The sequence below is a fragment of the Miscanthus floridulus genome, chromosome 13 (assembly GCF_019320115.1).
Source record: "Miscanthus floridulus cultivar M001 chromosome 13, ASM1932011v1, whole genome shotgun sequence".
Taxonomy (NCBI): domain Eukaryota; kingdom Viridiplantae; phylum Streptophyta; class Magnoliopsida; order Poales; family Poaceae; genus Miscanthus; species Miscanthus floridulus.
Window position 1 is genome coordinate 89,613,206 of NC_089592.1, and position 13,123 is coordinate 89,626,328.

At 44.7% G+C, this 13,123-nt stretch overlaps 1 protein-coding gene, 1 non-coding gene and 1 pseudogene across 2 annotated transcripts; 1 reads left to right on the top strand and 2 right to left on the bottom strand.

Moving 5' to 3' along the window:
• Positions 1-3,503: 3,503 nt before the first annotated feature.
• Positions 3,504-3,669, top strand: LOC136502348 (U2 spliceosomal RNA; annotated as a pseudogene).
• A 1,494-nt stretch (positions 3,670-5,163) lies between these two features.
• Positions 5,164-5,237, bottom strand: TRNAI-AAU (transfer RNA isoleucine (anticodon AAU)). Its single transcript has one exon. It is a non-coding gene; the product is annotated as a tRNA-Ile (tRNA).
• Positions 5,238-5,332: 95 nt separating this feature from the next.
• Positions 5,333-8,991, bottom strand: LOC136500867 (BTB/POZ domain-containing protein At1g55760-like). Its single transcript, XM_066496331.1, has 4 exons — positions 8,451-8,991; positions 7,366-7,523; positions 6,859-6,974; positions 5,333-6,234 (listed from the first exon to the last, which is right to left on the bottom strand). The coding sequence occupies exons 1-4, from the start codon at positions 8,564-8,566 to the stop codon at positions 5,632-5,634; spliced, it is 993 nt and encodes a 330-aa protein (XP_066352428.1). The 5' UTR covers positions 8,567-8,991; the 3' UTR covers positions 5,333-5,631.
• Positions 8,992-13,123: the final 4,132 nt, after the last annotated feature.

A 13,123-nucleotide genomic window follows, 5' to 3' on the forward strand; every position in this document is an offset into this window, starting at 1 on the left:
TCGCATACCCTAAGGTGCGACGGCAGGCAATGCATATATGTCGATCCGTCCATACCAGGACTGCGCTGCCCCAGCTGTACGCCGCTATGTTCTCCCACGGCTGGCGTAGTATGTCAAGGAAGATCCAGCTGATGATGTTGCCCGAGGCGTCTGGGAAGAGGAAAGCACCAAGAAAAGTGCCAGAGTCACACTCAAGCGAACCGGTCGATCTGAGCCTCCTCAGTCTGTGGGTCTAAGTAATCAAAGCGCTATGTGATCCAGGACGACGAAACACCAAATTTTTTTCTGAAATTGACCAAAGAAAATGAGACCCGATGGCTGCAGAAAAGCAATGCAAGTATTAAATAGGCTTGAATTTCTCACTTATTTTTCTTGGAAGCCTCGTCGTTCGGTGGAAGAAAGCCAGTAAACTGAGCCACCAGCTCCCTCTAGTGATCATTGTCAACTATCCCTATCACTGGAAGTCCCCCCAACCGAAGGCCAAAAATAGCCTTCACGTTCTGCATGGTCAAGGTCATCTCGCCATAAGGTAGGTGGAATGTGTGGGTCTCAGGCCTCCACCTGTTATAAGAATAGAACGATTGTTAGTTGTCTCAAATTTGTTACAAGAATATTTACGTATAAATAAGACACTCGCACATATCTACAGCTGCAGTAAGTAGTGCTGGGTCAAGGGACGGAAGACCATAGTTGACAACACGGATAAGCTCGAGAAAGCCGGCACGTCGTATGTACGGCACGTAATGCTCGTCCCACTGGTGCGTCCTGGTGTGCGTTCGGAGCCTCAAAGGAGGCAAGGCCACCTCTGCGTCGTTGTCACTCAAGATATGTGCTCGGTGCTAGTCATCGTACTCCACCTCAAGAATGGGGTACAACGGGTGCTGCGTGGGAGAGGCCATCCTGTTACAAATTGATAAACAAAGGGTTAGAGTATTCAAATTAATAAAATTCAAATTAACATTATGTGGCATTGCAAAATTTGAACTACTTGTCATGCAATACAAACATAATATGAAAGCACATGTATATATTCAAAGTAATATTAACAGACATATTAAACAACTTTACTAGGAATATAAGCATTTGACGAAACTTCATCAAGTCATCAAAATCGACGTATCACGCACTAATAAGTACCGACATTTGAAAACTAGTATCTATACCCAAAATCCCTAACTAAATAACTAACTATAAACTAAATAATAAATACATAATCCCTAAACCCAAAATCCTAACTATACTACAACACACAACCTCAAACCTAAAAACTACCTACTTAATCACAAACAAATTCACTAACCTAACTATCCTAAATCACTAACTATACTAAATCACTAGCTATCCTAAATCACTAACTATCATAAATCAATAACAATCATAAAACCCTAACTATCCTAAATCACTAACTATCCTAAATCACTAATTATCCTAAATCAATAATAATCAAAATAGCATGAAATCGAGAGAGAGATACCTTGTAGGAGCGGACGGCCTTGACGCGCCGACGTTTGTGGCGCGGCTTGCGCGGGTGCTGCACGACGGGAGTGGGCAGGCGGGCGCGGCCGAGCGGCCGTCCAGGCGTGCCGGCCGCGGGGCGCGTGCAGGCGCTGCGGCGGCGGGGCGCTGCGCGGCCGCGAGCGGGCTTGCTCGTGATATTTATCTGGCCCTGCCGCGCCATGCGCCGTGGCGCGGCACCGCCGCGCCAAGATGGGTGGCGCGGCAGGCCCTGCCACGTCAACCGTCAGCCTTTCCGGTCGTCGCCACGTCAGCCTCCTGTCGCGTCACCATGCATGGCGCGGCACAGGCTTTTGACCGCGCCATGGCAATAGGCGCGGCCAAAAGTGTTAGTTTTTTTAAAAAAATAGACAATGTTAGATTTAAAATTAGTTTAAAAAAATGTGGAATGCTAGCACGCGGCAGATACAAATGAAGTCTTAGTTTGAACTGAATCATTTTGGGGGGAGATTTACATTCTTTTCCGAGAAGGAATCCTCCAAATATCAACATGGTGAGGAGGATACTCCGCCAAGTTTTGCCTTGGTTTCGACTGTACACAAGAGGGAGACGCTTCGGTTAGGGCGTCCCCATCGGGATGACTCCGAGCTAGCTGAGTGCGTACGTGGAGGTGAGAGAAGAACGAAAATCTCGTCGCTAGCACCGAACTCCTCGTTAGTCTCGCACGGTTCCCGTAAAATTTTTTCTCTCCGCTTGCCTTGCCCCGGCTCATGGCTATCGAGTTTTTTTTTTATTACTTGGCTCCGTGCCATATCCGGCGATTTCACTAGCTTGTTGGGGACGCCCTAATTGTCTTGGCTCTATGTCTATGATTTCAAGTAACTTTGCAGATGATGATGCTTCCGATTTGACAGGCTAAGGCACAAAGCTGAACATGTATTATTTGCCTTCAACAGCACAAAGCTGAGTACACATTTTTTTTCTACTTTTCTATATAACTAACATATTTTTCTTTATTTATTCATATCACTTAACATGATACTTTTAATAAAAGACTAAAAAATATAAAAAATAAGATATTCGAAATGGGTCTAAAACACCTATTGACATACAACAACAACAACAAAGCATTTAAGTCCCAAACAAGTTAGGGTAGGCTAGAGTTGAAACCCAACAGAAACAATCAAGGTTCAGGCATGTGAATAGCTATCTTCCAAGCACTCCTATCTAAGGCTAAGTCTTTGGGTATATTCCATTCTTTCAAGTCTCCTTTTATTGCCTCTACCCAAGTCAACTTCGGTCTTCCTCTGCCTCTCTTCACGTTACTATCCTGACTTAGGATTCCACTACGCACCGATGCATCTGGAGGTCTCCGTTGCACATGTCCAAACCATCTCAATCGGTGTTGGATAAGCTTTTCTTCAATTGGCGCTACCCCTAATCTCTCACGTATATCATCGTTCCGAACTCGATCCCTTCTTGTATGACCGCAAATCCAACGCAACATACGCATTTCCGCGACACTTAGCTGTTGAATATGTTGTCTTTTCGTAGACCAACATTCTGCACCATACAACATAGCAGGTCTAATCGCCGTCCTATAAAACTTGCCTTTTAGCTTCTGTGGTACCCTTTTGTCACATAGGACACCAGACGCTTGCCGCCACTTCATCCACCCTGCTTTAATTCTATGGCTAACATCTTCATCAATATCCCCGTCCCTCTGTAGCATTGATCCTAAATATCGAAAGGTATCCTTCCTAGGCACTACTTGACCTTCCAAACTAACATCTATTGACATGACAAAGAAAAAAGATAATAATAATAATAATAATAATGAGGGGAAGAAATGAGAAGGAAGACGTATCGAGTGTGTTGTTGGGCTCTAGCGCGCTGTTCCACGGGTGGGCCTAAAGCAAGGAAAAGATGGCAGCTGCGTTGGACCGCGGCCCATTACAATATATTGCCAGGGCGCTCGACCTCGGCAGAGCCTGAGCCGCAGCTAGTTCATTCGTTTAGTCCCACCTCGCCCAGCTAAGCATACCTTTTTTTTTTTTTTGCCTTTTGGCTAAGATCAAGGGTAGTATCTGTTTGCGGGCATATTAAATTTATTATTTATTTTTTATGGGAGGGGATCTATCACGGTGGCAAGCCACTGGGCCCCTCACGCGTCGCCCAGACGTTGCACTGCTGATAGGGCCTGGCACACCCCAACCAAATCTCAAATCAAAGATTAAGTTGCTTTTAATCCCTGTAATCCACTCTGTTCTGAAGGTGTTCTGCTCTGCCAGCTGTGTTATGGTTTCAGCATCTTTGAGCAGACAGCTGCATATGTTGTTGAAGAACTAGACAGCAGCAAAGTTTGGCTCAGTAAGAACCGAACTACAGATCTTTCTCTTTGTTTGTGTAAATGAGAAGAGCCTTTCAGTGTGTTCCTATATAATATAACTATACATATGAGAGACTGGGATGCCACGGACCTGTGGTTTGCTACCACTAAGTGGTTTGTAGGCTGATATATTCGAGACTGAACTTTTGGCATGTTTGTAATGCAGCAGTTACAATTGTCATGCGGATGGAGCCCTCTGAGGCCTGGCAATTAGGTTCAGTTATATTCACATACACACACAGACAGAATGCAACAACTGATCATGGAAGACTGAAGTGCCATTTTATTTTGCCATGGGCTTTCAGCAGATTATTCCCGCAGAGATTTGTCATTCCAATCATGGATGATGTTGGCATCATCAGCGCATTGAGCAAGCGAATGTCTGAAATCTGAATGATTGGAATGGCTCGGCAAAGTAACGGCCTGTCGAGTTCTCACATGCTCCATTACCTTACCAATATCTGACACGAAAACATATAGTTTCCATGCGTAAACCTGAAGTTGGAGCTCTGAGATTCTTCAAAAAAGTAGCAAAAAAAAAAAGATGCAAAAAGACACCTAGTTAAATCAATGAAGAACAGTAAAAAAATAGAAAAAAAGCAGCCAAGCATTAGAAAAGAATAGAGAAAAAAAAAGGAAGCAGAAAACAAAATAATAGCCAAGTGGTAGAAAAAAAAAGGATGTGAGAAAAGAATAAAATGAAAACCAAAAAACGAAGCAGCAAAAAGAATATATAAAAAAAGGATGAAAGGAATAGAAAGTACAAAGCAACAAAAAAGAATAGAAAGACTGAATAGCGAAAAAAACGAAGCAGCAAAAAGAAGAAATAAAAAAATGGATGAAATGAATAGCAAAGTACAAAGCAACAAAAAAGAATGGAAAGACTGAATAGCAAAAAAGAACAAAAAGATGAAAATAGCAAAAAACGCAGCTGCAAAAAATTTTAAAAATTTGAATAGAAAAAAACGAAGCAGCAAAAAAAAAAGAATAAACAAATGAAAATAGCAAAATAAAATTAAAGAAGCAGCAAAAAAAGAATAAAAAAATGAAAATAGCAAAATAAAAGAATGACGAAGCAGCAAAAACGAACAAAAAAATGAAAATAGCAACAAACGCAGCAAAAAAAATTAAAAATCTGAATAGAAAAAACGAATCAGCAAAAAAGAATAAAAAATGAAAATAGCAAAAAAGCAGCAGAAAAAAAAATAAAAAAACGAAGCTGCAAAAAAAATGAAAATAGCAAAAGAAAAATAAAAAAAAACAGCAAAAAAAAAGAATAAAAACATGAAAATAGCAAAAATAAAAAGAGTGAATAAACTTGGCCCATGCAGGTCTCGAACCTGCGACCTTCGCGTTATTAGCACGACGCTCTAACCAAGTGAGCTAATAGGCCAGTTGTTTATTTGTTCAATAATCATTTCTAAAATCTTGTGTAATTCAGTCAGACAGAACGCACCAAAGTCTACCAGCTACCAGCACAAAAGAAACTAATGCAATAGTAATTATCAGTGAAGTCTCAAGTAACTTTTGCAATAAGCAGCATATCAGCTGATGTATTACAATTCCAGCAATAGGTTACAAGAATTAGATTTCCACATGATATGAACAAAATCCAATCAAGGCATGCACAGTAAATTTCAGGCCAACTACTGGCATGCATGTACTGTTTGCAAATATATTTACTCGCTTTTCCATCAATGAATCCTCCAAACAATGCTTCTGATGAACTGAACCAAGTACCAACCAGATGTACACACCTGCAGACTGCAATGCCATGCACCCATGGTTCACCGCCCGCTCCACGCAGCAAGGACGCCATGGAACACCTCGGCCACGAGGTCCCTGTCGGCCGTCTGCAGGAACGCGTTGAGGTCGTCGTGCATCTCGTACACCTTCCTGAAGTCCACCAGGAACCTCAGGCAGCCGCCCTTGAGCCTGGGCAGCCGGTACAGGTGAGCCGTCTGCAGCCGCTCCAGCACGTTGCCCGTGTCGATGTCCTCCAGCAGGCTCTCGTAGCAGGCCTCCCTGAGGTCGTCGATGTCATACTTGTCGGCGGCGCGGAGAAGCGCCAGCCGGTTTGCGAGGAACTCCTCGCCGCGCACATCGCCGTAGATGTAGCTGAGGAAGGCGCGGCACGCGTCCAGGGTCATGTCGGAAATGTCCACGGTGGAGAGCTCCTTCTCCCGGAGGTCGTGCGAGAACATGCTCCGGAACACCGGTGACCGCGTCGCCAGGATCGCGCGGTGCGCACACACGCTGCCGTCCGCCGCGTTGATGGTGATGTCGGTGAGGATGTCCTCGTGCAGCATCCGAGCCAGGGAGGACAGGGCCGTGCTGTCTGAGCACTGCTTGATCTGGCGGGAGGCCCAAATTGAGGCTGGTTCGCCACCCTGACAAAATGCAGTTCATGGAAACCATTAGATACAATACAGACTGTTACAAGTAGTCTAGCACACAAGGAGAATACTGAACGTTTTTTTTTTTTTTTTTGAATTGTTCATGGCACACAAGGTCAATACTGATTTTTTTTAAAAAAATTGTTGGCTGCCAGTGAAATTCTTCCTGTAACTGATGTGTTGATGGCATGTTAGAGTGTCTTGATGTTGAGATTTGCTGGTGAACAAATTGAAAGTTTGGCAAGGCTCTCCCAAATTTCAGTTGCAAAGAAAGGCTGTCCTGACATTAGGTCGACCTTGGGTGGCAGGTGGCAGCAGATCTCTGTTTTCCTTTTTAGTTTCTGTTATGCATTCTTAATATAGCCTCTGACAAAAATCTCCAGGTGTCATATCGACATCACATATAATATCAACTGACTAACCAATAACAGACCACTGGGTTGTTTATTTCAACGCAAGAAAGAAGATGAAGTTTCTATACATGCGAACCTGTGCAAGACTAGACCTTATTATTTTCAGGGGAGTCAAGGGCAGCACTCCACGAACCCTACCACTCACTAATTGTTGTTGTACCAACCATTGAAAAAAAACACAAGACGACAGAGAGGCAGTGCTTACAGATGGATCAGCGACCTTCAGGTCAAGAAACTCTATCTCAATCACAAATCTCCCTGTGACTGTGCTATCGATTGCCCACACAAAACCGTCGTGTTTCAGCTGTTTATCGAAAATTCCTGCATATGTGTAAATCACCTGTTAGATAGAAATAACTAACATTTGACATCATCAGTCACTCACTCCCACTTGCTCTCTGCACATTAGAACGAAGAACTCAGCTGGAAATAACAATATCTGCCAATTTCAAACCTCGCGGAGTCACTGGTCATTCATATATTTAGAAATATAACATTTTGTATTGCCTGGTCTTTACTACTCAAATTCTACATATATTCTTGTAGCCAAATCAAATAAACTGCAGATTTCCTTTCATTTTCATGATGACTAACGTACAAACTGAGAATTCAAACATATCCCCATTTTCTATACATGCCAAATATTAGAAGTGGAGGTATGAGAAATAGTCCACCCATTTTCTGTACATGCCAAATAGTAGAAGAAACTTACCTGGGTGGACTATGGTCTGTTGATTAGGTGGAAGAGATATGAGAAGTTTGGTGACAAAGGAAGCTATTGGAGCGGAGGGGCCGTTCTTGGGAGAATTCGAATTCTCTGCAAAGAGCTTAACACAAGTTTGCTTGTTATTTCTCTCCACAGATAGGTACCTTCACATTGCAGCAACAGAAAAGTTAGCTGATGACAACATGACATCAATTTTCACTGGTATTAATGCTAAAAAGAACTGCTGATGGTTTTAATTGTGTCAATGTGCATAATGACTTATCCATCCAGTTATCATATCAAAAAAAAGATTAAGGAATCATACAGATTGATCAAAGATTTTCTTAGTAATAATATAAAAAAAATTATTAGAAGTGGAGGTTCAAGAAAGTGAACCTTTGTCTGAAATATCTTTGTTTCAAAGCAAAGTCCGTTTCCCTCACGCACCAAATGTGGTTAAGAAAAAATCCTGACTACATATAGGTTGGTGAGGAAAGGTATCCACCTATGACTCAAAGGAAGCTAGATATAGTTTTGGTTGGAAGTATAAATTTAGCTATTTAAGCGGATACAACCAAAGTTAGTGAACGAGGTACCAAACTAGAATGTATTATACTGGTTGCCAAAGAGGCCAAAATTCAGACATGACACTGTACTGCCAAAACTCTGTTTTTTTACAGCCTCAACAAAGAACAATATTCTGATGGAAGTTCAGTACCACACAACAAGAAAAATTAAAACTCACCAACTTATCGAATAGCTCACTATCAATCAGATTATCAGAACTACTATATGAAATGATCAACCCAAATTAAGAGGAAGACAAGCGATACATCATGAACTTGTAAATCAGCAAACTACCTCCAGAAACCTCAATCTGAAGAAACAACACCCATCCAGGATTGAGATGCGCATGATTCACACACAAATCAGGAGCACTGGATCGAGTAGTAACAAATCACTACTAAAGTTGAAACTTTTGCATCCTATCCGACATGAGAACAAGTAAAAAAGCACAGACTTTCTGAACGAATCTGCAGAGAAGCAGAGAGACATGGAAGGGGAGGGAGGGAGCAAGGGAAGAGACGGACCAGTTCCAGAGGCCGATACGGAAGGGGAGTGACTTGCGGTAGGTGTAGCAGGGGAGCGCGTCGACGCGCCATTGCGCGAGCCTGGGCGCCGCCTCGACGCGCGCGCCGTCGGTCATGGGCCTCCACGTCGCCGCCACCGCCGCCACCACCTCATTGACGCAGCCCAGCAGCCCCAGCGCCTCCCCCGCCTCCTTCCCCAGGTTGCCTCCCTCCCCCGCCGCAGCTGTTCCTCATGTACAAGCAGTCAAGCACGAGCACACCGCCTCACCACCGCACCTAGCCCCGGCGAAAGAACTCCAAGAGCACAACCTGACTGGCCACGGACGTCAAGGACCAGTAGGACTGGCCAAGAGAGACTACTGGTTCTTGGCAGGCGGGCGCCACGGAGTGGGAGGGTGGTGTGGCGGTGGCGGCTAGGCTATATGGTGGCCGAATGGGCGGAGGGGGAGAGAGTGAATTCGCCACGCAACGGCATGGGCGACGTACGCGACCGAGCTCCGAGCCCTGTTACTTCTACGCGAGTGGAACACGGATGGGTGGTGAATTATTCGACTATATAAATTTGATCGTTATAGACAATTGGGTGTCCCTTCCACAGTTCCATTCCACTTCAGGCACCACTCTCCCTGCTTCTTTTTTCAAAGATTTTATCCTTTAGTGCAATGATCGTTTCTTCATTCATGGATCTATTGATTTCGTGCATACGCATGCTCTTGGAACAGGAGCAGAAAATGACGCCCAATTACTGGCCCCCGAGGTGTGGTTAGTTAGTGGATCACTAATAACAGCCAGAGTAAGCAGAGCGACGATTCTGCAGTTGTATGCAATGTATCTACTACAGTAGTATCTTTGTACATGGACCCCTGATTTTCTTTTTTCATTTGAAATTGAAAGCTTGTTCCTTTTTTTAACTGAAAGATCAGTTCTCTTTTGACTCCAGGAATGCTGCAAATTGATTGTCGCCTCTGCTTTGCTTCCCCACCAGCCTTTTTCTTTTCCTGAATTCATTTGGCCACATCACAGCACTTGCTGAGGCCCATGCAACGAGTGGGGATTAAGATGAGGGAAAGAATCAAGAGCATGATTATTGCTGGCTGCTGAGATATGCACACATCGGTCAGGACGTTAAGGATCTCGGCGCAAAAAGATTTTTTTTTCTCAGAGGGGGGGGGGGGGGGGGGGGGGGGGGGGGGGAATTACACCACTATTATGCCTTGGATTGCATGCACGCTAAGCAAGTTGCGCAGCATCGCTGCAGAGAATCCAAGGGTTAACAAACCATTGTCACAAGACCCGAATTTTTTATTTTTAGCCCCTTTTTTTAAAGTTTTTCATAAATACGTCTCTAGAGGAAAGATTTCAGAATCTAGACCCTTAGCTCGGCGCTATCGATGGTGACGCCGAGCTAACACGTCTCGGCGCCAGTCACCCTGGCGCCGACCTCGGCGCCGTAGATCTTGACGCCGAGCTCGGCGCCAGGGTGACTGGTGCCGAGCCTTTATTACGTATGGGCACCAATCCTTTCTCTCTTCCTCTCCCCCCCCCCCTCTCGCATCTCCCTCGCCCGAGCCGAGCAGAGCACCGCCGCCACCGGCCCCCGAGCCCGCGTGGCCTCGCCCTCGCCCTTGCCGGCGCACGCCGGAGCCCGCCACCGGCCGCCCGCGCCGCGCCGCGCCGCCACCGCCACCGCCGCTCCCGGAGCCCGCGCCGGCCGAAGTCTCCGCCCCGCGGCCGCGGTGGCCACGTGCCCGAGCCGAAGCACCGCGTCCCGCGCCCTCATCGGCCGCCCTTCCCCGCTTCCTCGGCCGCTTGCCGCGGCGGCCACCGCGCCGGACCACGCACCCGCGCCTTGCCCGTGCCGCGCCGCGCCGGCCCTGTGCCACCGCCGGCCGCGCCCGCCTTGCACGCGCCGCGCCGTGCCCGCCGTGCAGTGACCGTGCCGTGGCCACGTCGCGCCCGCCGTGCAGTGACCGTGCTGCCCATGCCTGCCATGCGCCACCGCCGGCTGTCGTCCGCGGATCAGTCGTTACAAAGGTAAAAATTGTGAATATGCAATGTACATACTTAGTTGGCGTTTGTTATTTACTAGTTAATGTGATGACTTAGGTAGTTGATTTAGTTAGTGATCTAGTGAGATGTATATGTAGATAGATAGAAACATAGATACATAGGTACATAGATATAGTTAGATAGCTACTTAGATAGGTAGTTACATATTTAGTTAACTAAATAGGACCTAACTATTTAGTTAGTACACTTTATCTATGTATGTAGTTGTTATCTTATTTACTTAGTTTGTAGTTACAAAGTACTTGTTAGGTACTATCTATCGTCTAATTTTGACTAAAGGATACGTGTTTCGTTATGTGTTTGAACTAGATGGACAACCTAGTGACCATATATCATGGAGGTACCGTTGAATACGATCGCTATGGATATATTGAGTTTGTTGACATGCCTTCATTTACTGGGATGCTTGCACATGCTCGGGAGGAGCTGCATTGCGTTGGAGATGATGGCATTGTAGTTGATGGTGTACTGTAGCTAGGTTCTCCTCTCAACATCCTCAAGCGAATGATCTCAATTAGTTGTGCGGATCAGTGGAAGAACTATGTGAGATCGGCTATAAAGAGTCAGTTGCAATGTTTAGACGTTGTTGTGCGTCAGGTGTTAGTTGATCCCATCCCTCGTGGGTTTTCCCCACCAATGGGTCAGCAGGCACACATTGACCCTCCCGTCCTAGAACCTGATATGGATGTGGAGGTTGCACCTACGGTTCCCGATGCTCAATCTGCCCCAATGTGATAGTTGGAGATGCTTGTCAAACTCATGTTGTTGTGGCAGATCTTCCTCATGAGATCGCTTTGACACAGAATCATCCGAGTAAGTGTCTTAACCGCATGCTTATTGGGAGCTTACCCCCTTTCTTACATCCATTTCTTTCATTCTTTCCTCATTTCTCTACTTATGTTGCAGGAGACATTCCTGAGAATATGGATGTGCCCCCTGTTGCTGCGTAAGTGCACTTTGGAGATGGATTCCGTAGCTCCAATAGTGTTGAAATTATGCATGATTCAGAGCCATATGATATGGCAAGGGCTCTTGATTCTGATGATGATCGCCCTGTTGGAGAGCTGACAGAGAGTGATGTTGAGATGCTGAGGTGTATCTTTCATGTATTATATTTAAAATCCCTTCATGTATAAAATACAATCAGTTAGCAACGCGATTATATTACATTTAAAATCAGACAACGAAAAAAAGGCTTTCAAGCACTCACTAGCACATAATGCAACAACATACTCGTTCAAGACCTGCATCTATACTCTTGTCTCCTCCCTTGCCTCCTTCCTTGCCCTCTCCTCCTCTAACGTCATCCGCCTCTCCAATCCTCATTTGTTAAGCCCAACATCGATCGAGTTATAAATACCGCGTTGTCTAGCAAACTCATGTATCTTTTCTTTGTGATGTTTAACGAATAGGTTGACGTAGTCAGGTCCATATCCCCTCTTCCGTGCAATTACTTGCCTCTCCTTCAGTTCATCCAAGAACTTAACTTGACCATCATAATATTCCCACCTACATTTCCCAGTGCTTTGTTCAAAAGAAATATTATATCATATATGTCTTAGCAAAAGAAACAAAATACAATTTTATGTTTACCACAAAAATAACCAACCTCATCATACTCAACTATATTGTCGCAATAATGGCCTATTCCAAGCTCCAAAGGGACTAGGCCATAGTTGGATTTAACACCACATTCGCACATGACAGGAGGTGCTTTGTAAATTACCCTTTCTTTCTTCTTTTCCTTAACCTTTCGTGGTTCTTCCGGCAATTGGTTCTTAGGACCATACAACCACTCCTTGAAATGACACTTCGCCATTGAAAACACCTAAATAAGGTGACATTAGTACATGAACACATATAACTCAAGATTTCAACACATACACTTTGCACTTACTCCATGCTTGTTTGGACCTACAAACTCCAACATATTCTTAGGATTTATTACAGCTCGATCTCCGCAATCGTATAGAGGAGGTTCCTCGAGTCATCTAACTGCGGCTAGGTGCTTCTCCTTAGCCATCATTGGTGGGGGTTAGGGGGTGGAACTCACCGCTTGAAGTGCTCACGTGGATGTCTCCCTCTAAACCAATCGTCAAAAAGGAGGTACCTAGGATCAAACTTGTCTGCACCGTCGATCCACTGAAAGAAAAAGCACCTCTCATGGTCCTACACAACGAGATTCCAACAAAATATTAGTAGCATACTTACACAAACAAAGAAAAAAGATAGTAAAATAATTTCTTACATTAAAACGACTACATGTGTAGAAGCACCGCGCCGCTGTGTCCGGATGTTTCGATTGAAAAACATGGGCAGGTGAAAGGTCCTAATGGCTATAGGGGGGTGAATAGCCTAATAAAAATTTCTACAACAACACTTAACAAACCGGTTAGACAATTATGAGGCGAAGAAAGTGTTGCGCTAGCCTACTAAAAATGCAAGCCACCTACCACAATTCTAGTTTATATAGTTTCTATCCACACAATAGCTATAACGCTACACTAAGTTAGTGTGCTCTCAAAGACTAATTAAAGAGCCACACTAACCAAACTAACAAGCTCTTACACTAGCTACACTAAAGAGCTTGATAACTAGTTTGC

Coding starts and splice junctions, on each gene's coding strand:
- LOC136500867 (XM_066496331.1), bottom strand. CDS start 8,566: ATGACCGACGGCGCGCGCGTCGAGGCGGCGCCCAGGCTCGCGCAATGG. Junction 7,524..8,450: donor CGTATCGGCCTCTGGAACTG/GTCCGTCTCTTC, acceptor TGCAATGTGAAG/GTACCTATCTGTGGAGAGAA. Junction 6,975..7,365: donor ACAGACCATAGTCCACCCAG/GTAAGTTTCTTC, acceptor ACACATATGCAG/GAATTTTCGATAAACAGCTG.